General features: G+C 44.9%; 1 protein-coding gene across 1 annotated transcript; it reads right to left on the bottom strand.

Moving 5' to 3' along the window:
- Positions 1–1,535: 1,535 nt before the first annotated feature.
- Positions 1,536–17,559, bottom strand: LONRF1 (LON peptidase N-terminal domain and ring finger 1). Its single transcript, XM_066573375.1, has 12 exons — positions 17,084–17,559; positions 12,567–12,685; positions 10,019–10,141; positions 8,011–8,166; positions 7,108–7,348; positions 6,762–6,855; positions 6,100–6,214; positions 4,773–4,894; positions 4,009–4,167; positions 2,777–2,939; positions 2,477–2,626; positions 1,536–1,944 (listed from the first exon to the last, which is right to left on the bottom strand). The coding sequence occupies exons 1-12, from the start codon at positions 17,502–17,504 to the stop codon at positions 1,786–1,788; spliced, it is 2,022 nt and encodes a 673-aa protein (XP_066429472.1). The 5' UTR covers positions 17,505–17,559; the 3' UTR covers positions 1,536–1,785.
- Positions 17,560–26,945: the final 9,386 nt, after the last annotated feature.

The following is a 26,945-nucleotide window of genomic DNA, read 5'->3' on the forward strand; positions in this document are numbered from 1 at the left end:
TGCGATAAAAATCGCGCAATTGCGAGAGCAAGTGAAAACGCAGAATTATGAAACCAATAATTTTCAATGTTTTTTTTCACATTTTTGATGTTTTTACTCATGCTATGTTGCGAGAAACAAAATCGCAGCATGCCCTATCTTCCTGTGTTTTGCATTTTTTTTAATCTGCCATGTTTCCCTATGGAGCCTCCTTTTTGTGTCATAGCAAAACAAGAACTTGCAATTTTCTCATGATACTTACAAAGTAAGACACTTAAAAAAAAAACAAAAACAAACAAAAAAAAACACACACCACAAAAACATAAAATCAGGATATTCTGATATAATGTAGGTGTGTTACTACAACCTAAAAAGGTTTTGTTTGCTTCAGCTCTTTTCACTATAACAAAGACGCAGCACTTGGGGAAACAATATTTCCTACAGTGAAACCTCGCTGGGCAAGGAGTGCAGCCTCCTATATGTGGGCTTTAGGACTCGAGCTCTAAGGGACACATCCAGAATCCTGGGTCCCGCAGCATGTCCTGTTCAGAAGAGAAGCCATACGAGACCTCCCATCAGGGCATTTAAATGGTTAACAGTTGAAATCCAAGTGAACTCTGACTGTGGCTGATGTGTGTGGAGCGATCTCAGCTTCTGAGTTCACATCATATAAAGCCACCCCATGGTATAAAAGTACATCTTGGGGACTTCAGGGGTTAAACTCATGAAATGAAGCTTTACATTGTTCACTGGACCAAGTGTTGGACTTTTCTACGTGGAATTTAGATGCAAGTCTTCCCTGCTTTTCCACTGCTGTGTGCGATCCAACCCACTGCCGAAGGCATCTGGCGGACTACTTGGTGCTCACACTGAATGGGAGGACTAGTTATCACATTCTATGCACATGCCATGTAGTCTGCCACAATTCACAGCAGGACAGCGGCAGGGAAGGTAACGTTCAGTACCTATAATCTCGTGAGTTTAGCTTATGGGGCTCATAGGAGCTGACAGAGTCCCTTTAACACGAGAGCAGCTGATTTTGCCAAGGGCAAGAGGACCTCCCCTGAAGAGGCAGCTGCAGGAGAAATGTGCTATTGCATGGCAGACATTTAAATGGATCGGCATTTGTGTAATACATGAATTGGACCGACCAACCAGAATGATAGCTGCCGTTTGTTAGCAGATCTGGCTCAGGCTAACGGTCATAACAGGCTGACCCCCTTCCTCATGAGGTCCATATGGCCAAATATTGGACATACTAAACCTTTTATAGAGAACAGTATGGTTTCTAGTGGAGAGATTCACAGGTTGCAGCCTGAATCATAGAACGGGTATATATGATATAGTACAACGAATGCTCCGATTCACTGGAAAAGAAGAGATCTGGATGCTGGAACACAAATACTGCATAGATTTATAAGTGAAAAATAAGTTACAGAGATAGCCAAGTGGAGGATTCCCCCCCCCCCCCACTATGTCCCTTATATTTCATTCACAATGTAGTCCTAGTTCTATAAAACACTTGATCCGAGCAGCAGTACACAAACACGCACATCTGGAGGTCTTCAATTCATATGTAATTAATTTACAGTATTTAAAATACAAATAACTTTACATAGTGCAATATGTTTGTAGTAACAAAGAAAAGCAGATTGCCACACTTTCTACAGTTAGAAGCAATTTTCATGTGGTAGGCATAGTCCAGAAATCCATTCAAACCAATGCCATATGTGCAAAAACAGCAAAGACTCCAGCGGTGATTAGAGCCAGGATTGGATGACTCTTAAGGAAGCTCCAGGCGGTTAGTCATTTGGACTGGTCTCTAGAAAAATACGTCAGTATGTGCTGGATTTTAAGGAGACGATCTTTTAAGGATCTCTTCGAGAGGACAGAGAGCTGATACCTGGTATCCACAGGTAACACAGCCAGCAGCCACCAGCACCAGGCAGGTCCACTTGGAGAAACCTGAAATTGGGGAGTTCATCATCAGGTTACAGCTTAAAATACTGGATTCAAGAGTCTAAAACAGCATGTAATAGTAGTAAGAAAAAAAAAAAAAAAAGTCCATACGTAAATGAGCTTTATAGAGTGCCAACATATTCTACAGCACTTTACGATAGGAGACATTTTAATAAGCTTTAATCCAGAATAAGAGCTGGAATCTTATTGGTTGCAATGAGCAAAGCAATTATGATTTGCATTCTGTGTTATATAGCCAGTGTATTAGTGATAATTAAAAGTGCGGTAAGCTTGTTTAGGTGAATATAGAAGGCAATAATAAAACTGTCGCCCCAGCAGGCAGAGCGGTACAGCCTCAGGCAGTGCATCATGGGACTGATGAAGATTTTACACATCAGTTCTCAGCTCTTAATTGGAGAGTTGCTTTAAATGTGAAGATTGTAATGAAACAAATACTGTCATAGTCTGAGAAAAAAAAAATCTAAAGTGTTTACGCAGTAAATTACACTTTATGTAGACAAGGCGGTTTGGCACGTACCTGTATATTATGCTCCCTTTCTGGCATAGAACCAAAATGATGAAGGATCTGGCTTTTAAACCTGTATCTAAGGTTCTGAAACCAAAAACAAGCCTGAGTGTAGACGGCATCATGAAGTTCTTGGAGCTGTTGTAGCTCTTCATCAGCAACCTGTCCACAAAATTATAATGAAGATTTAGAGAATTGTTTTTTTTTTTTTTTTTTTTTTTTTTAAACATCAACTAAAAACGACTGGATTTGTAATTCTGCATTACACACACGCACAGCCAGCAAGGATTTCAAGTAGAAAAAAAAAATTACCTTCTGGTCAGTCAAGTACTCAATGTCAGCAGTGCAATAACCGTCCCTCATTCCTCTATTCAGAACCCGAAATCTTTTCCCTCCTATTGTATCAACTACAGAACGACCATCAGGTAAGAAATGAACGTTACGGATCTGCAGCATGCAACCAAATTCTGCAAAGCTAAAAAGGAGAATACAGGGTTACACAAATGTACTGGTGGCAACATAGTCCAAAATACATGGAACGGAATACATGGAACGGATTTCTTCAGGATAACATTAAAGGGTTTTTTCCCGTGGAACTACTATTGATGACCCATCCTCAGAATAGATCATCAGTAGTTGATCAGTCAGGGTCTGCCACTTGGGACCACATCCGATCACCTGAGCGGGTATATGCGGTCAGCGCCGCAATAACTGCACCGACCTCCCATGTAGTGGCCGGCATGGCTCAGATTGACTTCCGAGTGGACCTCTTTTGCCTCGTGTAGAGCTTGTTGACCACTAGACACCTCTACAATACAATCAAAAGATTTTGCCCAGTTAATAGAGTTTGAGAGGGGGCACATTATTGGAATGCAAGAAGTTGGATTGTCGTATCAACGAATGGCCCGTCACCTGGGCCATTCTGACCAGACTGTTAGGAAGTGTTGGGACCAGTGTTGGGAGAGAATTGTCTGATCATCCAACAAGAATGAGCAACATCAACGGTTTCATTTCCAGTCACTTGGCTGAAGTGTGAGTAGTAGGAGTTTGCACGATCTAAAAGCTCAGTTACAGCAAATGTGGACCAATATGTTGCAGGATACCATAGGGAAGCTGTATGCCTCCATGCCTGCACGTATTACATCTTGCATCCATGTTAGAGGCGGTACAACAGGGTACTAGAGCCTCCATGCTGGCCAGTATCACATCTTGTATCCAAGCTAGAGGTGGTACAACAGGGTACTAGAGCCTCCATGCCCGCCCGTATCACATCCTACATCCAAGCTAGAGGCGGTACACCAGGGTACTAGAGACTCCCTTCATCTGTTCAGTTTTCCACAATTCTCCTTTTGCTCTGATATTGTAATCACTTCTATCAATGGTACAATCACACAGTTTAATTTGATTTGAACAACTTCTAGAGGAGGGTTTGATTTTATTTTGGATGATGAGTGTAGATTGTATTCGATGCCAACCTTTGTGTATTCATTCATCCTTTGGAAACCATATTTATTACATTTTTAATACTCACAGGCACAACTTACCCCATTTCTGGATCACTGATGCACATCCCAAATTGCTTTGTACCAGTTTCCATACATCTCCGAATCATAAGTCGATATCGTGGCTCAAACACATGAAGAGGACAAGGCACGGTTGGGTAGGCCATTGTGCATACAAACATAGGCACGTTTTTTGTTAAGCTAAATTAGAGAGAAGAAAAATAAAGATAAATAGTACGAATATAGAATACAAGCAATGTTACATATTATCCCATAGGCAAGATGGAACAATGCCTCTACAGCACCACCTATTAGAAGGCAGCATTCCTGCAAGCCAATGTAAGAGCCTTTAACCGGCCCTATGAAGAGGACCCTGGCTTATATTATTAGTCATTGTTACAAGGCTGGTGAAAAGGTCTGACAGCAACTTGCAGGAACACTGCCCTCTAATAGGTGGCGCTGTAGAGGCATTGTTCTATCTTCCTTATTTGCAAAAATTTCCTAGAGAAGCATGCGTGGCCTAAGAAGTCTCCTCACACTTTCTAGGTGCTCTCCATAAGGAGAAATTTTACCCCTTCTGACTAACATTTGTCTACATTGCATTAATGCTTCCTGGTCTGGATATCAGTGTGTGATGCAGTCTGTTCAAAAAGGGAAGGACAAGGTAGTGTTTTTTTTCTGTTTGGAATAGATTAAAATTCACACTTTTTTTCAAATTCTTAACATGGGTAAATTAAGTTTCCGCTCCCCAGAAAATGTTCTCGTTATGCATTGGACTTTGGTTAAAAGTAAAGAAATATAATTACTTTGATAGTTCAACAGTTTCTTCTTCATGGAGTCGTTTCCTCTCAGAAAGCTCCTCGGGGAGATATTGCTTAATTAGTTCTTCCAATAAGGTTGTGACATTGTAGGTTCTGTGTGCTAAATACTAAAAGCAAAGAAATAATGTTAAAAGCAGGAATTCCAATTTTGCAACGAACACTGGAGTTCATTTATCAGTGTGCAGAACGCTGCTACAGGAGGAGTGTGTACCTGAAACTTAGCAACACTGTCAAGGAGAATTCAGTCTCCTCTTTTTAGTTTGTCTAGCTTTAGGGGTCTGGCTCGTCAGTCACACTACAGATTTCTGTATCAGAAAACCAGCACTAACTCTACTACAGCGCTTCCCCGAAAGTAAGCCCTACCCGTGGTTTCGGGAAAGGCTTGAAATATAAGCACCCCCCCCAAAAAAATAAGCCCTAGCTAAAGTACATGGGAAAAAAAACAATATACTCACTTGGCCCGCAGCGTCTGCGGCAGGCTGCCGTGTCCTCTGTGCTGAGAAATTCTCTTCCTTCTGGTGATGGTGCTTTGAAAACCCCGCCTTCAGCAAAGTGAGCGGTGTGATTGGATTGAGTGCCAGCCAATCAGAGCTGGCAAGCGATCATTCACAGCCATTTAGTCAATGACATCATTGAATGGCTGTGATTGGCTCATTGAGCACCAGCTGCGATTGGCTGGCGCTCGATCAAATCACAGAGCTCGCTTTGCTGGAGACGGGGTATTCAAAGCCCCATCATCAGAAAGATGATATCTCAGTGCAGAGGACACAGCAGACTGCCGCATTGCTGCCGGAGACCAGCAGCGCGAGGCACCTGGATGCCGCGGACCAGGAGAGTATAAGCCCCACCCCGAAAATAAGAAACTGTGCCTCTTTTGGGGCAAAAAATTAATATAAGACAGTGTCTTATTTTGGGGGAAACAGGGTACTACTCATTACTTCAGACAGCATTTAAACTTCGGTAACTAAACTCAGTGAATACCCAAGAGGTATTTCTACAGAGGCAAAAAAAAATTAAAAAAAAAATTTATAGATAAAACATAAGAGAAAATTATTCTAAAGCCAACATGAAATACCCAAATATAACAATTTATAGCGAAGGGGGTGGGTGGGGGTTATGAGTTTTATACTCTTGCACCATAAGTAACTGAGGGAGTCACCGGCCGGCAAAGGATCCGATTCCGCTGCAGAATCTGACCCGGCCGTGCGCATGCGGCCTACCAGTGTTAAATAAGCTGGATCGTCTCAGCAGATGTCCATATAGAGCCATGTGATGCCAGCAATTATACCATGATATAGAATGCCGAACTCACCTCTGTTAAGCTCTGCTTACATAGAGGACATTGAGGTGTGTGATCCAAACAACGCTCCAAGCACTTCTTGCAGAAAGTGTGCCCACAAGGTGTTGTAACTGGCTCATAGAATAACCTGCAAATATAATAATTCAGTCATTCACTTAATACCACAGAGAAACCGCTATGCCCAAACAATAGCCGACACTAATCCACTTTTCGCCATCAATGACATCTGTTGTCACAAAGCATCAGTAGAATTACAGATAAACAGATCAAAAAGCACCACTCTTGTCCACAGACTATATTATTGCAGCTCAGTTCCATTCATTTAAAAGTGCAGCCGAGATGCAATACCAGACAGCCTATGATAATCTTTTCTACGGGACAAACTGGCGAGTAAACGATGCCCAGTGGCTCGTCCCAGTGATGCTGTTACATTACAGTATCATTCGCATCGCTCACAATGCCGCGCCGGCATGGAGCGCTCTCCCCCTGCCCGCCTGAAGGACTGCAGTGTAAACAGAAGTCCTTCATTCAAAAGTGAAGGACTGCTGTTTACACTGAACGACACGTCATTTCCGGGACATTCATCATTCAAATTCTCATAGCATTCCGAATGATAATTGTCCCGTGTAAAAGGGCCATAAGCGATATCAAAGTGTTGCAGAACAGTTACTAACCTCATGCAAAGGGAACACTCAAAGTCACCTCCATCAATCAGCTTATGTAGGATGGACGGGTCTGCTATTAAATTGGAGGAGTCACCAGAAGATTCTAGAACAGAGCAGAAATTATGATTGTTCACAGACACTAGCAAGCAGCAACAATCCTAAAAGACACTGTGACAATTAATGATCCGGTCTAATATTAAGACTCTAAACCAAGTAGTCTGAACTCACGCCAAAATATATTTCTCAGTGGCTCATACAACATGACACATTTGGTGCATCTTGCTAGACAAGTTAGATACTTTAACTTTACAGGAAAGCGGAAAATATAAAAGTTACTACATAGTTGAGTTCTTACCTCCATGCCTTAAATGCTTCTTCCGACCATCTTCACATACATTTGCATCTTGCTCAAAGAGGGAGAATTTTCTTTTGAGCAATAAGCCATTTTGCTGACTGGGTAAGAAGGGTTCTGAAGCCACCCTCTTCAGGCCTTCCTCAGGATCAGTCTTCTCCACACAATGCAGAGCATGCACAGACTGTGTGCGCTGCAAGCCACTACTGCTCGGGCTCTTCATTTGTTTTGGCGTGTCCTTAATCTGTCATTGAACACAAAAATTAGTCACCGATACATGGTATAACTTGCCTTCATACAAGCAAATGGATTTAAAAGGGGTTTTCCTGCCAGCTACTAATGATGAGCTAGTCTCAGCATAGGTCATTAATAGTTAATCAGCTGGTGTCCACCCTTCAGGATCCCGGTTGATCGGGCCCCCTGGGTGTATATGGATTTTTTTCCTCCTTTTTCAGTTCTAGCCATTTGCAAGTCCACAAACAAATCTGCTCGTTTTACAGTTTTGATACAATGAGCATACAGTAATGCCCCTTTAACACTGAACGAGAATAGTTTGCAGGAGTGAAGGAGCTGGTGATGTCATTGCTAGATTGTCTGCGCTCGTGCAGCCTGTCCAGACAGGCAGAATCATCCTTGAGAATCATTTATGTCTCGTCAGGGTTTTACATTCCTACGTGAAGCACTGAACGATCAGCGTTTAAACGCAACGACAAGTGAACGAGCCAACGATTATTTTTATGCCGGCTGACACTGAACGAGAAGCGGGCGATTACAGTTTGTGATTGGCTCGTTTATTGCGCACTATCGCTTGTTTTTTTGAACGATAATCGTTCAGTCTAGAACGAAGCCTAAATCATTTACATAATTCAAATAGAAGGATAAGCAGACTTTGGACCTGACAGTTACCTGTTCCAGGCTGGTGTGCAAATGGTACGGAGTTTCTTTCCTTTCTGATCCCAATACAAAAGGTTTCAATGGCAGATTTGGCAAAGGTTTTATTTCACAGTCTTTCAGAATACCTTCTACGGTCTCCGGGACATGAAAAAGGAAGTCATGTAGAATCTGCAAGGCAGGGATTAAAGGAAACTTAATCACAACTCTCTATAAAAGGCCAATGTCACAGGTTCACAAGGAAATGGTCACACCTGCAGCACCTTTCCTTATAATTTAGGTTTTCATTCAGCCATTTTTTTCCCCCCTCTCTTCTGAACAATTTTTTTATGGAAAGAAACGGATATACAAACCAAAAGATTCAGCCAATTTTATCCCTTACACTGTTTTTTTAATTTTGCACCTCTACTAGACAGGACAATTTTCCCATTTTTTCAATGTAACAGACAAAATCTAAAATTATGAAAATAATAAAAATTCTAAACCCCAATGATCACATATTTTCTGAAGTTCGACATCTGGCACAAATTGTCAAAACGCCACGGGACACTAAAAACAAACAGGCGTCTTCATGCAATTTTGCATCAAAGTCTATATTGCTTAAAAATTGATATGAGTGGCTAAAAAGGATAGATCAAGTACAAAATAGGTTTAGGACGTGCAGGGGTCATGTATACCACATGCACAGGTCTTCACCAAAAAATAAATAAATATCACAACTGCAAATAAATCATAGATCTGCGAGGACACATCACAGAAACCATTGCATTAGTCAATGGGAATCCTCCACAACGTGTATGGCACGAACACACTACAGGCTTGATATGTGTTGAGTGACAAAGGAGGTTCACATTGACCACCTCTGATGTGGAAAACATTTTTGGTGCAGCAAAACGTTTTTTGAGTTGGTTTCCATTAATAATAAATGTATGTATCTGAGTGTCATAAAACGTGAGTTATGAGGGGTTCAAATTGGGAAGCTAGTCTGTAATAACCCTGTATAGAACTACAATTCAGACCCGTGTGCTAGTAATTGTGGGGTGCCAGTGATCGAATATATATCCCGTGGATAGGAGATAGCTGATGTTTCCCTTGAAATAATAGTACATCAAATGTTGTAGAAATAGTAGTAATAAGTTATTTATCCAGCTCAGAAACTTCATCTCACTGTAGGTTCCCCGTGTTATTGGATGTTACGTGAGGGTCAATTAAATGTTGAAATCAACCAACATCTGTTTCTATCAATAGACAGCAGCCATCTAGCCTTGTGTGTTACAGAGTACGAGCGCTATATGGGCTTACACATTATAAGGTCATACTCTGAGGCCATAAATGGATCTTTCTTAGTCCTTGGCTGAATACTAGTTCTCTATCCTATCGTGATCCTATGCTGCAGCAGGGGATTCCTTCGGCCCACAGGGATGTGAGGCTGTAAATCCAGGGGTTTAACAGTGCCCTCAATGGGGCTGGTAGCAGCAGTGCTGGCCCCATTGAAAACTAAGGGAGAACACCAGGATCCCCTGTCGCTGCTGTGACAGCAGTAGATTCCTTCATCCCTGCGGGGAGTCCCATCATCACTAAACACCAATAGCAGCGGCAGGGTGTTCAGTAATGAGGCGACCCCCTGCATGGATGAAGGAATGCTGTCACAACAGCTGCAGGAGATTGCAAAGTTCCACCATTGCTTTCAATGGGGCCGATGCTGCTGCCGCCCCATTGAAAGCAATGGGTTGAAGGGATTCCCCGCAGTGATGCAAGGCCATTTTCACATGAAAACATCTCGCATCCAGGGGTTTTTAGAAGGTTTGCGAGAGTGATATCGGGCAGTGAATCCCAGCCAGATATCGCCCTCTCCAGTGTGCAGAAGCCCTAAAGTTATTAATGTCTATGAAAAACTACTTTGAACAGCAGCTTTCCTATCAGCGATGCAATACTGCTATATACTGGGCAATAAGGATGAAGGAAAAAAGAAATGGAGACTTTACAGAAGCTACTAGGGAAGCAGCATGCAATGCTCAGGTACCTTTTCTGTCTCGACCCTGGCGGATGTAAACTCCTCATCCAAGGCCAGGCACTGTAGGTAAAATGTTAAAGATTCATAGAGGTTCCCAGTCTCCTGCAGTACTTTGGCTTTTCTGAAGTAGACCTATGAAAATAAACAGGGTTTGGATGGTCATGTAGCCAAGGAGCTTTCATAGTACATTAGTATAAAGCGAGCAACACAAGAGCCCCTTTTACATGGCACAATTAAATGTGTCTAACGAGTGATTTGCACCTTAATCTACTGATTTGACATCTCCCATTTTAAGAACTGATGCCAGACAACTACAACACGGCTTTAGGCCGGGTTTCACACGGACGAGAAAAATCACGTGATTTTCGCTCGATGCAAGAGTGAGTGAAAACACAAAATTATGAAAGCAATGATTTTCAGTGGTTTCCTTTACATTTGCAATGTTTTCACTCATGCAATGTTGCCCAAAAAAAAAAAAAAAAAAAAAAAGCAGCATGTTCCATCTTTTTACAATATCGCCCACTGTTTTCAATGGAGCCGATATTGAAAGCAACGGGAGAACTCCGCGATCCTCTGCCGCGGCTGTATCTTTTGAGCCGTGGCTGGGGGAATCCCTTCATCCCCACAGGGATGAGGAGATTCCTCGTAGTGATGTGAGGTTGTTTTCACATGAAAAAAAAAACTCGCATCCATGGGGCTGTCACATGGTATAAAGTGCAATATCAGGCCATGAATCATGGCTCAATATCGCCCTCACCCATATGAAACTAGTTTAGGGGTCTGTTAACACCAACTGGTTTTTCATTTGAACGAATGACGTCAGGAGATCATTCTGGCAGCCCGTTTATACAGGCAGATAGGTCGTTGGCTCATTCAAATTAGAAATCATTCAATGAATGAAAACGACGGAATGATCGGTATTTAAACCAAATGATTAGTGAAGAAGCCAACGATTTTTTTTCTGCCTGCATAAAATGAACGAAAAACAAAATGATTTATCAGTCGTCGTTTGTTGCGTTTATACAGAATGATTATCGCTCATTATGCTCGTTTGAACGAACCATTCTGTGTAGAAGGCCTGCAAATGGAGTCAAAAATTTTGGTGCAATTTTTTGGCGTAAACTAAGCCAACTAAAGAGATGCTCTAAACTTAAGACAGTATTAAAATTCAACAGACTTATCATTCAGCAAACTACCATGGTGAATCTGGTGCATTTTAAGACTGTCCAGTCCAGGGGTGTCAAACTCAATTTTCACGGAGGCCCACATCAGCCTTATAGTTGTCTTCAAAGAGCCAACTGAAATTGTATACTAAGGGCTCGTTCATATTGCGTAAAACATTACACACTGCAAAAGGCCATTAAAGGGAATGAGTGGACACAAATACACGTTTCAATAAACCTGTCGAGTTCTTTTTTGCATGCGCAAATACGTAGCGTGGCGCCCGAAAAACAGGGGTGTAAGCAATTTTTAGTCGCACAAATATGCATGGTATTTGCATGACCGAAATGCGCTTATGCCCATGTGAATGAGCCCTAATAGTGGCCCGGTAGTGATAGTTACCCCTGTAGTAATACTGTCCCCCATAGTAATCCTAGGGGTGCTGCCCGGCCAGAGGCCAATTGCAACACTTACAGGCTTTACACTCGCCCTGCCTGCAGCACCGTTCCAGCGGCAGGAGCAGACGCTGCTGAGCCAGTTGAACACTTCTCTTGGAGCAGAAATCAGTGGTCAGACTGCACTGCGGCACCGGACTGGAGCTGCAGGTGGGGTGGGTAGAATTTCTCTATTGGGGTTAGACAAGCAGCGCCCAGATACCTCAGCGGCTTGGACCGCTGTGTTGTGGCTGGCACTCATAACTGCAAGAGAATCGCTCATTGAAATCAATGGGAGCTGCGCCTGTAATTGCAGGCTGGCGTCCCATTGATTTCAATGAGAGCTACACCAGCCACTATATAGGAGTCGAGGCAGCGCTTTTGCTCTAACCCCAGTGTATCTTGGCATGTGCTACCTGGATTATCCCTTTAAGGTTCAATGCATAAAATGAGGTGCCGCACCGGATTCGGCCTGTGGGCTTTGTGTTCGACATGTGTGGTCTAGTCTAAAAGCCCATTTACACCAGCCAATGACCGCTAAAGGAAAAAGTTAAAAAAAAGCTAATCGGCGATCGTTTTAGCGATCATTGGTGCGTCTAAACGCGTGCCCATTGTGCGCTTGTCGGGCACTGCTAGCTGATCGTTAAATTCAGTCTAACCTAAAAATCGTCCTTCACTTTTATCAGCAGTTCTCCACGGGGAATGCTGATAGCATTGTTTCCCCATGGAGAACAAAGGATCCGAGCGCAGATAAGAGCCCTTTAACTGCATTCAGCAAAGGCTTCATTTGCACACTTAATTGCTCTTAAGTAGCTGCTTAATAGTTTATGTAAAATGATCGCTCAAAGCTGTCACTTAAACTGTCTTTTGAGCGATCGTCGGCTGGTGTAAAAGAGCCTTTAGCTTGCACTGTCTAATGTTCAGACAGTATTAGTAAATAGGCCCCAGTATACTGTTCTTACCTCTGGCCAGTTGCGTTGCTGTGAGAGAACGAAGTCCAGTTCCTCATGAGCTTTCCTATAGTCACATAGTGCAGCATAGGACTCTGCTCTGTAAACATGTAGTAGCAAGTCACTGGGATCTGCAAGAGTCAAACACAGTCAGACTTAAACGGTGCCAACAATACAAGTCAATTATTAAACAATCCATCTAAGCAGATAGATGGTGCATAATGGCTACCAATTAGCTCAAGACTAATTAACTGTGCCAGAAAACCCTATTCTTACGGATTGCCCTTCCCATGTGTTAATATTACAGCTAGTGGGTTTATTATCCATATTTTAGGGGGTCTTCACATCTGCTGCACATTTTCATGCATGAACGTTCCCAGAATGATCTTTTGTCCGTCATTGACTACGTTTGGCCGGCTTGAACGAGTGCAATGGCCAAAATGGACTAAAATGCGGATGGTTCTTCAATCAGCAACCTGCTTCTAACTAAGGTATGCCTGCTTAACTCCTCTGACAGCGCCCTTTTCAATCTCTGAACATGAAGCCTGCTGCAGCCAGTCCTACACAGAGGCAGGAGAGGTCTGCTCCCTCCTCCGTAGCCCCGATGCCAGTTGTATAACGTCTGACATCACAAGAGGATTGTTTCATAAGCAGCAGTCACGTGAGCCGGGAGCCGCGGCTAACCACATGCTTATCAGATTACTAATTGACTGGGCACAAAGTGATGATATATACACATTTTTTTTGCCTTCGTCTTTCATTGCAGAGTCTGGTGCAGTACTCTATATATGCACATACTGCACACCTTCTTGGTTTGTGGCGACCGTACCTGAAGTATATTCCCATTGCGAGTTAGGGTGCGTTCAAGTAAAAAAAAAACTGCTTGCGGCAGGGACTCTATCCTGTTGTGTCTGCCAATGGCTGCAGATCGTGCCAACCTTATCGACAAGATCATGGTTCCACTGGCTGCACGGAGTCTCAGTCGCAAGCGGTTCTTGTAACATGGGAATGCACTATTTGGCCGGTTTCAAACATGGTTGGATTCCGCATATGGAGCCCACAGCGGAATACGGACCTGACCGCGAACAGCGACTAATGACAGGTACGGTCATTAATCTTTCTGTACTGCGGATTGTCTGGACGGCTCGCCGTTGGACATGCGCAGTTCAGATTTTTAATTTTAAATATTTTTCCCCTGCCGTCGCTAGGCGATGATATGGAGTCCATGACCTTTTCACAATGGCAATTGCGGAAGGGCTGTGGGTTGAACAGCTTCCATTGCCTTCAATGGAAGCCATAGAGCATGCTGCGATTTCTGCTCCGCTCGCAGGAACCACAATTGTTTCCGTAAGTGTGCAGGAAAAAGCGGTTTCCCATAGCATGCAATAAACGGCATTTGCTGCGAACCAATGGTGCAGACACCCACCGCGGATTCCGCAATACAACAGCGGTTGTGTGTAGGCGACCTTACAGGGCTAAAGCCACAACAGAGGTTTGTGGCATAGCCATGGATTTCTCCTGCGGATTCTGCCATATGAACATACCCTTATTCCATCGGTGCGCCTCTAGGTGTAGCTTTGCCCGCTCTTCCTGCCTGTGTTGGATTCGCTCAGTTTGCAGCTAAACTATAAACCCGATGACCATCGCCCCGTGTAAACAGCAGCCGCTCAACCTACAAATGACTCCCATTTACAGCGAATGTTGACGGGCAGCCAGAATGATCCCTGGCCCACTCGCCTCCATTCTCAGAACGGCCATCACGCCTGTGTAAAAGCAGAGGAGCAATACTCGCTGGGACAGCACTGGGGCGCCGGTGTGCCCAGGAGTCCTTTACACAACTGCACCTTGAGTGGGACATTTGCCAAGATGCCCAGTGGGCATCACACATGCTATTCTACTTAATGGGACCCATGCAGGATATGAAGTGCTCATGTAGGTGGAGTGCATATCATCACCGCAAAACTAAAAAATGCAAGATGAGTAGAAACTACCAGAGTTCTCACCATTGTCAATCTAGAGAAGCGGCTTGGGTGAGCAGTTTGTAGCTCGGCCATGCTGATCGTGGTCTTAGAAAGACCATGAAAGATTGGATTCAAGAGACGGCCAAATGCTATCCACTAATACATATAAGACTTCTGTCTACGTGCCCCAAGGCAGCGATAAGACAGCGCTAGGAACTCCCTGTATACTGAGGCTACACGGCTTTAGAAGATACGTTCGGTGCCAATTAGCTATCACCTTAAGGTGGCATAACACAGGAGCGATAGCCGATCAGTGAACGGAGGTGGAGATCTTAGATCAGCGGCTTCCTGCTTACACCGCATGCGAACTCGGTCACTGGTCGCTTTGTTTCATTGAGCCCAATGCGCTGGCGGATCCAGAGTGTACATAACTAAAACTGGAGGGAAATCGCTCGCCCCTACTTGTCCCATGGAAATCCACTCTTACACTACAGGAGGTAAAGGAGTTTAGGTTTGCCTCCTATTAAAGTGAAGGGAGCGGAGGCGTGCATGGCCTCCTTTGTCCGTATTTCTGAGATTTCTGCCCCGGTAGGTCCTGAATTAAGGAGATCCCAGCAGTCATGATAAAGTTATTCTCATCTCGAAAACGTAAGCCTCTGGGAAGGTCTACGGTGAAACTAGGGGTCTGGACACACATGGTGGATTTGCCACAGCAAGAAATGATGCAATTTTTGGGACAGCTTTTGGTGCAGCTCTGTAGTGGTGGAAAATCCACCACGTCTGAACAGACCCCAAAAGAAAGACACTGGCCATAGCTTAAAGAACTCTTTGGAATTACTTAAAAATGTATCAGTTGCTAACTGACTACTAAAACTGCAGCTAGGAAGGTGTCATCAGGACAGCGGAGACGTACATCCGCCCGCACACAAGGTATACGCTGGCTGAAGCGCAGTTATCACCATTTCTGCAGACCAGTTTAAGGACTACAGGTGAGGAGTGACGGAGGATACTGTCTGCCAAAAATTGTCAGGTCTGGTTTCTTTCCCCTTTAAAAGGTCATTGTTGGCCAAAAACTAGATGTTTACAGCACAACTGGTCAAATATGGCCGACCATTTACCACTTTGGACAAACATTTACGTTTCCATCTACCCGATTTGCCACTTTAGGGTGTCTTTACAGGGGACCACTATTGGGCACAGAAGCATCTGACAGTCATCCTGCCAACTATCGCTCCTATGCATTCACATAGCAGGGAGTCATTCAGTGAATGGAGATCTCTCCCAGTCGCCCGCCTCCACTGACTGTGAACAGGCAGTCATTCATAGATGAACGACTGCCTGTTTATACCAGACGAGAACTCGCTCACTAGTCGCTATGCTTCAGCAAGGTGAATGGAAGCAACTCGCGACTACTGAGCCATTGGCCACTGTGGCCTGTAAAGCCACTTTCAGTCTGGCAAGCTGATGGTGGGATCGTTCATACCAACGATCGATTGCACTTCAGGCCATACTAGTCTTATACAAGCAGGCTTGCTATGGCGCCATTCCATTGGGATAGAAACATACTCCTTGCTTTAGGGCTAATGCCTACGGACGGATTTCTTCCACGTTTCATGCGGCGTTATCCCGCAGCTATCAGGTTCTATTGAACCCAATAGCTCAATGTTTACGCTGGGGGAATTCCACCGCGTGAAAGAAATCACACGTGTGCCCTCTTGTACCACTCTTTTGAATGGAGACACATACAAGCGATTTTTTTCCCCCCGCATTCAGATGCCGGAAAAGAAACCAAAAAGGTTAAAAAAAAAAATAATAAAATCGCGGCATGTCCAATTATAGATTAGCGTCCCTAACACCAGAAATGATTACCGTTAACAAGCATGTCTGTTGGCACCCATTAAGGATGTTGTGCCAAGTTCTAAAGTTCCACAGGGCAGGGGTGAATTGATTGGTGAATCCAACCGCTGGCACCCCCACTAATCCTGAGAACGGGGTCCCGTCGGGCCCTTGATGACTGGAGCGGAGGTCCCGCAGGTGTGATGCTTCACTTCAATGACAGCGCCGCAGATTTCAAGCACTTTGGCAATCTCCAACACGGTCATTGACACAAATGGTGCAACCATGCGCCTGCGTGACCTCCGCGCAATTCACTCAGGGACCTGCCCATCAACCAGGCGGCACATGGATAGGTGGTGTATGAGGAATCACTTGCCAGCATACACCCTAGGGTGTATTTACATGGGTGATGTGAGTCGCTCGCTATAATCTACACTTTTGCTGGATTGTCTGAGCGCAGTATAGTCACGCAGGCTGGTGACCGGGCACACAGGTGCCATCAGGCCACTTAAGAGGGTCTTACGGTCCCACGTAGCAGAAAACAATGCGACCAAATCTGCATGATTCCCACTGATGCGGATCCGCAGCCACCCTCACCCCATCAGCACCAAATGACCCAGAATCTACACTGGGCAAACAAAGTAAGAAAGTTCTGGAAGAGTTGGGGCGCCCGTCCTGCTGTGCCCACAGGTAGGTGGGCAGCCCGCTACAGGGCAGGGTGCATATAGTTACCCGCTTCCATGGCCGGGCGGATCCTGCCCAGCGCCTCCCGGTGCTCTCCGGCTTCCAGCAGCTCAGCGATGTCCCGGTGCTGCCCGCTCCTCCCGGGGAGACACTTGTCGGCCAGCTGCTGCAGCAGCACGCACGCCCGGCGGGGCGGACGCCCCACGTCCCTCTGGCACAGCCTGCAGCGCCTCCTCGGCTCCCAGCGTAGGCACGGCCAGCAGTACGTGTGTCCGCACTGCACGGTCACCGGGTCACGGAGGAAGCCGCCACAGCCCGGGCACCGCAGCGTGCAAGCCTCCTCCTGCCGGACCACGACCGAGCCCCGGTACTGCCGCAGTAAACAGTCCAGCAGAGGCTCCAGCTGCACCGGCGGCGACATGTCCAGCGAGTCTATGAGCGCACAGCGCGGGGCGGCCAGAGACGACATGGCCAGCAGCGCCACATACTCCTCCACTCACTACCTGCTATTACATAAAGCGCCGGTCAGCTGACAGCAGGCGACACTTCTGATTGGCTGCGGCGCGGGAGAAGGTTACAAAACACGTCGTGGCTGATGCCCAGTTTCATAACAAGACATAATAGGGGCCGGGCTGTGAGGAGGCGGCTATGTAACATGTCACCTCCTCGGCAGCACGTCACCGCCGCTCCACGGCTGCCCTGTACAAACCACGACAAGCAGGCTTATGTAACGAACTGGCTGAGGGGAAAACACGACTGGTTGCCCATAGCAACCAACTGGGGTCACCATGATCAGGCGGCGGTCCTCCTGTCATTACTGTCATTAATGTGGCAGAAGAGTGTTGTTTCTCCATAAATAGAGGCATAAGCTACAAGTTCTGTATTTATCAGACCTGTGTGACATTGTGAACTGAGGCCGGGCGGGTCAGATTCTGCATAAACCGCCCCCGCCCGCGGCCGAGGACCCGCTTAACCAGACGGGTCTTTTTTCTCTACTGCGGATGTGTACGGAAGCGCCGGCCACCGCACATGCACAGTAAAGGGTTCTTTTCTTAAAATCCTGCTTCCCCGTGGAGTCTGCGGCCGGCCAATACACGCGACCCTCTGAGGCATTGGTTTCCAATGCATTCGTTCACACGGGCAGATTTATGGCGCGTAAAACCGTTGCACCGTAAAAATGGAACATATACCACGGATTTTAGTTGCATATGTTCCATTTTTACGGTGCAATGTTTAATATATCAGTCAAAAGATAGTTCTGGTTCTATCTTTCGACTGATATATTCCGGCGGCTCCCATAGACTCCTATGGGAGCTGGAGAAAAAGGGAGGGGAGTTTTGCAGCATCCAATGCAGCGAAAAGCTTACAGGTGCCTCTATTTGGGCTTTTGAAGTCATTCCGAGGATTTAAGCAGAGCAAGGGTTTTCCGGATGGCGACATATTTTTGCGCTTTAACGTCGCGCCCGATTGTGTGAATGGACGAGAAAACGCTGATTATCTCTGGCCGTCACTGCAGAAAACATCCTTCCATGTGATTTAACGGCGTGCCCGAGCGATCGTGAAAATGCATACGCTCGTGTGAAAGAGCGCTAAGCCTGAGGCTGCATTCACACAAACGTATATCGGCTCGGTTTTCACGCCCAGCCGATATACGTCATCCTCATGTGCAGGGGGGGAGCCTGGAAGAGCCAGGAGCAGTGCTCTGAGCTCCCGCCCCCTCTCTGCCTCCTCTCCGCTCCCCTGAACTATTTGCAATGAAAGGAGGCGGGACAGGGGCGGGGCTAATTTGCGCTATTTAGCCCCACCCCTGTCCCGCCTTCTTTCATTGCAAATAGTGCAGAGGGGCGGAGAGGAGGCAGAGAGGGGGCGGTAGCTCAGACCACTGCTTCGGGCTCTTCCATCCTCCCCCCCTGCAGAGAGAGACGACGTATATCAGCTCGGCGTGAAAACCCAGCCGATATACGTTTGTGTGAATCCAGCCTCAGGAAGGACCCTGAGAGGTTGGAAAGCTCACTATGACATCATGTATTTTTGTTAGCCATTAAAAGCTATCATATCTACAAGATTACTTGGTTTCTATTACTGAGAACAATCACAGTTTGGGATCACAAACACATATATATTTTACAATCAAAATAGTATAAAAATTGCGGATGGGGGACGTCTTCCTCAGCGTCCCATTTAGACCTCGTTCACACGGGCGACACGGTATTCCTACGATAAATTGCAGCGATATCGCATCGCTGGCCAGTGCGATATCGCTGCGACTTATAGTAGTGATACTGCGACTTTGTAGCACTACATGCGAGGATTTTTGAAGGAGGCTTGAAATATAAGCCCTTCTCTGAAAATACGCCATAGGTGAAGAAGAAACAAATACAAAACATGCATACATCACCTCTCCCGCGCTGTCAGTCCGGCCGCATCTTCTCCCCAGGTCCCTGACAGTGATCCTCTTCTTCTCTTCTGGTCTGGGATTCAAAAATCTCTGCCTCCTGGAAGCGCTGGCTGTGATTGGCTGACGCTTAGCCAATCACAGCCAGCGCTCAATGAATTGCAGTGATTGAACCAATCACAGTCGTGAAAATCGCGTTTTAATGCGATGCGATAGAGAGGAAGGCTCCATAGGGAAACATGGACTACAAAACCTCATGAGTCGCATGCATATAGCGGGACCCGCAAGGCATGCTACACAATATCGCATGTGTGAAGTAACCCATAGGAAAGCATGGGCTTCACATATATGCAAATTGTAGCAACACTACAAAATCGACTTTGTAACTAATTACACCCCTTTCATTAAAGTGATGTTGGAGCTGCCATACTGTATGCGTCCTCAACAATGATGTAACAGTTTTTTAGTATAGCTTTTCTTGCCAGCATTGCTTTTTTCTGTCAGACTTACACAGGTGTTTGGAGTGCAGCATATTGTTACGTATATCCCACAATGTAAACACATGATCATATGTGATAAAATATTATGTAAGTGTTCTGTACACTGAGCGAAATGGAGGCAGGGGGTTTACAAAAGCTTGTACAAACAATGCAACACAAAACTGTGCAGTTTTTTGTACCCTACTTAATATTTTCCTTTGGTATATTCACATGCTGTTGTCATATTGGTGGTTTGGCTATGATTAAATACTAAAATTGTAGCAAAAAAACATAATTTCAGGGTGGATTCAGACGACCGTATATCGGCTCGGTTTTCACGCCCAGCCAATATACGTCGTCCTCATCTGCAGGGGGGGAGGGGGGGGGATGGAAGAGCCAGGAGCAGGAACTGAGCTCCTGCCCCCTCTCTGCCTCCTCTTCACTCCATCTCCGGCCCTCTGCTCTATTTGCAATGAAAGGAGGTGGGACGGGGCGGGGCTAAGTTCTGAGAATTAGCCCTGCCTCGCCTCTCCCCATTGCAAATAGTGCAGAGGGGCGGAGAGAAGGCAGAGAGGGGGTGGGAGCTCAGAGCACTGCTCCTGGCTCTTCCAGGCTCCCCCCCTGCAGAAAGAGACAACGTATATCGGCTAGGCGTGAAAACCCAGCCGATATACGTTTGTCTTAATCCAGCCTCAGTCTGTGATCTATTAGTATACCCAAGTCTTTTTCACATGTGCTGCTTAGCCCAATTCCTCCCATTCTGTATGTGCTTTTTCCATTTTTCTTGCTCAGATGTAGGACTTTGCATTTCTCCCTGTTAAATACCATTTTGTTAGTCGCCACCCACTGTTCAAGCTTTTCTTAATCTTTTTAAATTCTCTCTCTTCTTTAGTATTAGCTGTTCCTCCTAGCTTTGTGTTGTCAACAGCCTTGTGGTACCCCACTTGATACATTCTTCCACTTGGATGTGCAGCCATTTTTGACCACTCTTTGAGTACGATCACTCAGCCAGTTCTGAATCCACCTAACAGCTGACTTGTCGATCCCATGTTTGGTCATTTTTTCAATAAGTATGGTATGAGATACTTTATCAAATGTTTTACTAAAGTCAAGATATACTATATCTACCGCATTTCCCTGATCAACCCAGTTGGTCATAGAAGGAAATTAGATTAGTCTGGCATGACTTGTTTATTACAAACCCATGCTGGCTCTGGTTAATTACTCCATTCTCATCCAACTACTTGCATACATGCTGTTTAATTTGTTTAAAGATCTTTCCCAGTATAGAAGTCAGGCTCACAGGCCTGTAGGTTCCTGGGTCTACCTTCTTTCTTTTTTGAAGATGGGGACAACATTTGCCCTTCTCCAATCTTCTGGGACTCCTCCTGTTCTCCAGGAATTTTCAAAGATTATGGCAAGTGGTTCAGCAATTACCTCTGCCATCTCCTTCAGTACCCTGGGATGTAATTCATCTGGACCTGGAGACTTGGATTCATTTACGTTATCTAAGTGTTCTCTGACCATCTCTCCATTTATAGATAGCCTGTATTTTTTTAATTCCCCCAATAGCACAGGGAAGATTAGTAAATGTTACATTTACTTTCTGAGAGAAAACAGATACAAAATGAGAATTCTAAAGTTCAGCCTTCTCAACATAGTTTTTAACCATTTCTCAATTTTCATCCTGTAAACATCCTATAGCACCTTCAACTTTTTTTTTTGCTTTTGATATACCCCCAAATTCTTGTTTCTCCTGTTATAGATCATCAGGGGAGAGTTGAGATGTGATGGTAATTTTTTATATTGTTTTCTGTTTTTCTGCTGCACACACCAAAAACTGATCAAATTGATTCTGATTATTAACTCAGAGCCTGCATTCACATACCAGCTCCATAAGTGCCATAAATGTTAATATCTAACCAGAGAAGGGACAATAGGGTAGAGAAGAATAACCTGAAACTACTAACTCTATCATAGCCTTACATATGCACCCTCATAAACAGTCACCCTGAATAGAGCAGCCCTGCATGGAACCTTCTGTTGACACCTGTTAAACTCTCAAACAAAAATGGCGATAATTATCTATGGACAACCCAGGTGTCATGTTTGTGCTCTTGGGACCTGCGATTCTGTTGGGTTTCCAGGAGCATACTGGTGTAGTTGTGGTTGATTTGGCTGGCTGATGGTGTGGAGTTCTCCAGCCAGCCAAGCACCACCGGTCTGCTGCACATGAATACCAGCCCCTCTTACTAGAGGGTGTTGGTCATTTATTCTTCCTATCTCATTCCCACTCAGAGCTTGGTGTTATGCATGTTAGTCTGAAGTGTTTCTCCCACCTTCCATGAGGACAGTCTGGACATCTGTATTCCCCATTTGCATCTTATGCGGACCCCCTCTCCCTTCTCCTTTGACAGTTGGGGCCTCAAGACATCCAATGTCATGTGTGTTGTCAGGTGGGTGATGCCTGACACTGTTCCCTTTTGGTCAGTTTGGTGTCCGACTCTCTTTTCCCTTGCGATGTTGACACTTGCACTAGCTATTGTTTAATATTATTATGCACGAGTGTTGTGAGTGGGGTTGCTGTCGTTTGTTGATGTGAACCGCAATGTGTTCAGTGTCTGTGTAGGTGACCAGACAGGAGATGGGACTAGTCCTGTTCAGTGTGTTACGTATTTCTCTTGTCGTTTGTTGGTGAGAACAGCAACGTGTTCAATGTCTGTGTAAGTGACCGGACATGAGGTTTGAATAGTTACCTGTTCAGGATGGATGTCTGCGTGTGAATGCTGTCCTGTCTCTTACCATCTAGGGCAATCCAGGCCCCTGGGTTCCTGCGTTGGGCCGTCCCTATTGCGACGATCACCTGGATTGTAGGCAGGACTCCTAGAGTTAAGTTGTCTTGTTAAAATAGGGACTCACAAAACAATGAGGACCCTTGTTGCGGGCTTATGAGCTTAAGTATCTTGGCCAAAATATGAACGAATACCTCATACGTACTTTAGCAATTCCATCTGCTTATGCATGTTGGTATCATAGGTAAGTATTTTGGCATTTGTCAGTTGTTTTTGGATGTCTGCTTGCAAGTCCCGTTTGCAGTTCACTTTGTTATGGTGTTCAGCCTGTATGCACGTTCCCATCTCTCAATCCTTTCCTTCCAGTCTTATTCGCTTTTGTCCTGGGCGTGGTGTGCATTACGTTCAGGTCGGACGCAATACCAGGGTCAACAAATAAATAATACCTGATGACCCAACCAAAGCTAAGACAAGATAATCAGCACCGTGGTCACCTTAAAAACAGGCACTTATGCTACTACCAAATTTCATCATAATATACTGTTCACCAGATTATGAAGTGCAGTGTAGAGAGAGATTTGTGCTGCTCGCTGTGAAGCATTACAGGGGATGACGCCCCCTGTGCTGACACAAGAAACTAATGGCAATGGACTGATGACCTGGGATTTTTAAAAGCTTGGCACTAGGCCTGTTATTAAGGGCAATGCCAAGTGTTCGGTTAGAAACCAGACTGCTAGGGTTTTTGTATCTGTGCAGTGTGACAATGTTTTAGACAATGTGAGCATTGCTTGTGCTGTGAGAAGCAATAAAGGTTGGTGAAGGCCAGATTTTAAGAGAAATCTATTTTTTGGAGTGACTACATACATGTGTGCCAACCATCTTGCACTGGAGATGATGTTCTAGTGAGTGGACTAACCCCCAAGTTATTACAATATCCATAAGTAAGATACTGATATGAACTCATTCCCCTCATTTACCGTGAACCGTAAAATGATGAAAACTTCAGTCCTAATAATCTGCTCAACTACCACCAGCCTCAAAAAATTCATGGATGCAGGAAAAATGTGTCCTTCTGACTGCAGGAAATTCTGGATGTTGGCAACCTTGCATATAGCCCCAATTCATACAAATAGGGCCACTACCCACAATACATGTCTGCACTAGAAGAAAAAACATACATGGTGTAAAAGCAGTGTGGATCAATAGATACAACTTAATCCAAATGTGCTGGGCAGAATAGCTTAGTCCCTATACAGAACCCTGGCATAAAATAATGCAGTGTGAGCACAGCCTAAAGAACAGCTGTAGCACTGTTACAAGACATTAATACTTCCCTGCAATCAGCTATATAAACATTTTAGTAGTTAAAAAGCTTACCAGTATAACCCAATTAGTGGATTGCTGTAAGCAGGAAATCCTTTGTGTTAAAGCTGAATGAGCTAAAAGTCATTCAGACAAAGTATTACTCTTTTTATACAAGGAGATACATCGTTTTCTCGTTCAAACGAGAAATTGTTCAGAATTATTTAAGGCTCATTTACACGCAAAGAAATCTTTCAAAGGACTGAAAGATTGACAGCTTTAACGATCATTTTGCCTAAAGTGCTAATGGACACCAATAGCAGCTTCATTTGCGTGTAAATGAGCCTCCAGGAGCTGTTTGCAGAACACAGCAGATAGTCTAAGCTCTGCACACAGCTCCTTTGCTTTGGCATGGGCTGTCCACTGAATACAGTGTGATCTCCGACAGCTCATGGAGAACACAGTGTGCGGTCTGTGTTATCTACTCTCCAGCTGAACGATGAATTTAAGCACAGGAAACTAATGGTTGAGGATACATGCCTTCTGGAGAAAGTCTCCGCAATATGGGGCCCATGGATTCTTTTTCAGCAATCCTCTGACTTACAAACATTATTTGCTTGAAAACGTTTTCTATATTTCTACAACTCCCCTCTCTTCTCCCTTCTCTGTTTCTCCTTCTCTCCACCTGTCTCTTTATCTCCCATGTCTTACCTTTATATTGTTCTTCCTCCTTACATGTTTGTCAGTAACTTGTCACACCTTGTAATGACACTATTTATCAGAATTTAATTAACTATTGATTCTTATTACAGAAATCTATACTCTCATCTGTAACACACCGTGAGTCGGCCAGTATTATTCTATGTACATGGGTCTACCTATATTACTCTCTGTGTTTGCCTGTTTTTAGTTTTTTACTTCATGCTAAATACCAATAAACTTTGATTAAGCATAAAGAGAATGGAGCCTGACCTATAACTGCATTCACTGAAAAAGGAGCCAATAATGAAACACCTGATAGACCACGGGCCAGGCTCAATCGTTGTAGACCCTAGTAGAATGCAGAGAGCCATGCTATAATATGGAGGAGCTACTTGTTCCATGCAGACTAACAGTGTAGCCACTCACTCAACCCAGCCCAGATTGGGGAGGAGTGACTGCAAACATACATAGTCTGCACATGTGAACGGATACCAAAGACGTCAACCACTGATAGGTGCGCCACACTATACAGGAGTGCAAATAATGTTCTATTAGAAAAAAACGTCTCTGTGCTTCACGATACTGTGGTATGAGAAAGCTACTTGTCAATATTATACAGCAGAACGGCACTTACTGGACAGGAGGGGGGTATGATGTTCAGAAACCCCCTCCTTGAAGTGTAGATTCCAGCATCAAAGGGGAAGTACACTCTAGTCCACAGAGGTACAATCCAAAGCTTTAATATAACAGGCAACGCGTTTCGGTGCTTACAGGTTAGCACCTTTTTCAAGCCAACATAAAATAACACATACATATGATCACATTTATAGTAAAACAAATAATACATCATGTTTCATCCTATATAGCGCCATCTTGGAGGCGGGACTGATGACGTCGGCGTGTCGCGTCATCATGGGGGGTGTGATTGATGACGCCGGCACGTCGCATCGACACACCGCATCATCGTGGAGGCAGGGTTGATGACATCGGCACACTGCCTCAGTGTGTTGCGTCATCATGTGGGCAGGACTAATAATGTCCGTGCGCCTCGTCGACAGGGAGATCACGCCGCATCGACACACTGCATCATCGTGAAGACGGGGTTGATGACGTCGGCACACTGCCTCAGTGTGTCGCGTCATCATGTGGGTGGGAATAATGACGTTTGCTCGCCACGTCGACAGGGAGATCACATGTCCCAAAATCACAGAGGTGAGAAAAAAATAGAGAGGATTATTCACTGAAAAGGAAGCCTATATGCAACACCTGATAGACCACAGGCCAGGCACAACTGTCGTAGACCCCAGTAGAATGCAGAGAGCCATACTATAATATGGAGGAGCTACTTGTTCCATGCAGACTAATAGTGTAGCCACTCACTCAACCCAGCCCAGATTAGGAAGGAGTGACTGCAAACATACATAGTCTGCACATGTGAATGGATACCAACCACTGATAGGTGTGCTACACTATACAGGAGTGCGACCCCTACTGGTAAAGCAGTGGATCACCCTGTATCTCCACGGTGGGTCACACTGGCCAACATCTTGGGCTCCCCCAAATGTATAGAAAACTGCATACACAAGAACCTGATAAATGCGAGTGTTAGTTCTGCATTTTGGCCAAGACACATAAACTGACAGACCAACGGTAAGGCCACGACGCGTCCATCAGAACCTACGCTATCTCACTGTTAGCTAAAATAAAATCACAGGGGTGAGAGAAAAAATAAGGACATTATTGACTGAAAAGGAAACCAATAATGCAACACCTGATAGACTGCAGGCCAGGCTCAACTGCCCTAGACCCTCAGTATTTTTTGCTATACATTTGGGGGAGCCCAAGATGTTGGCCAGTGTGACCCACTGTGGAGATACAGGGTGATCCACTGCTTTACCAGTAGGGGTCACACTCCTGTATAGTGTGGCGCACCTATCAGTGGTTGACGTCTTTGGTATCCGTTCACATGTGCGGACTATGTATGTTTGCAGTCGCTCCTCCCCAATCTGGGCTGGGTCGACTGAGTGGCTGCACTATTACTCTACACTGAACAAGTAGCTCCTCCATATTATAGTATGGCTCTCTGTATTCTACTGGGGTCTACAAGGATTGAGCCTGGCCTGTGGTCTATCAGGTGTTGCATTATTGGCTTCCTTTTCAGTGAATAATCCTCTTGTTTTTTTTTTTCTCTCCTCTGTGATTTTAACCCATAACTTCCAAACTAATGTTAATACCGTAAT

The sequence above is a fragment of the Eleutherodactylus coqui genome, chromosome 7 (genome assembly GCF_035609145.1).
Source record: "Eleutherodactylus coqui strain aEleCoq1 chromosome 7, aEleCoq1.hap1, whole genome shotgun sequence".
Taxonomy (NCBI): domain Eukaryota; kingdom Metazoa; phylum Chordata; class Amphibia; order Anura; family Eleutherodactylidae; genus Eleutherodactylus; species Eleutherodactylus coqui.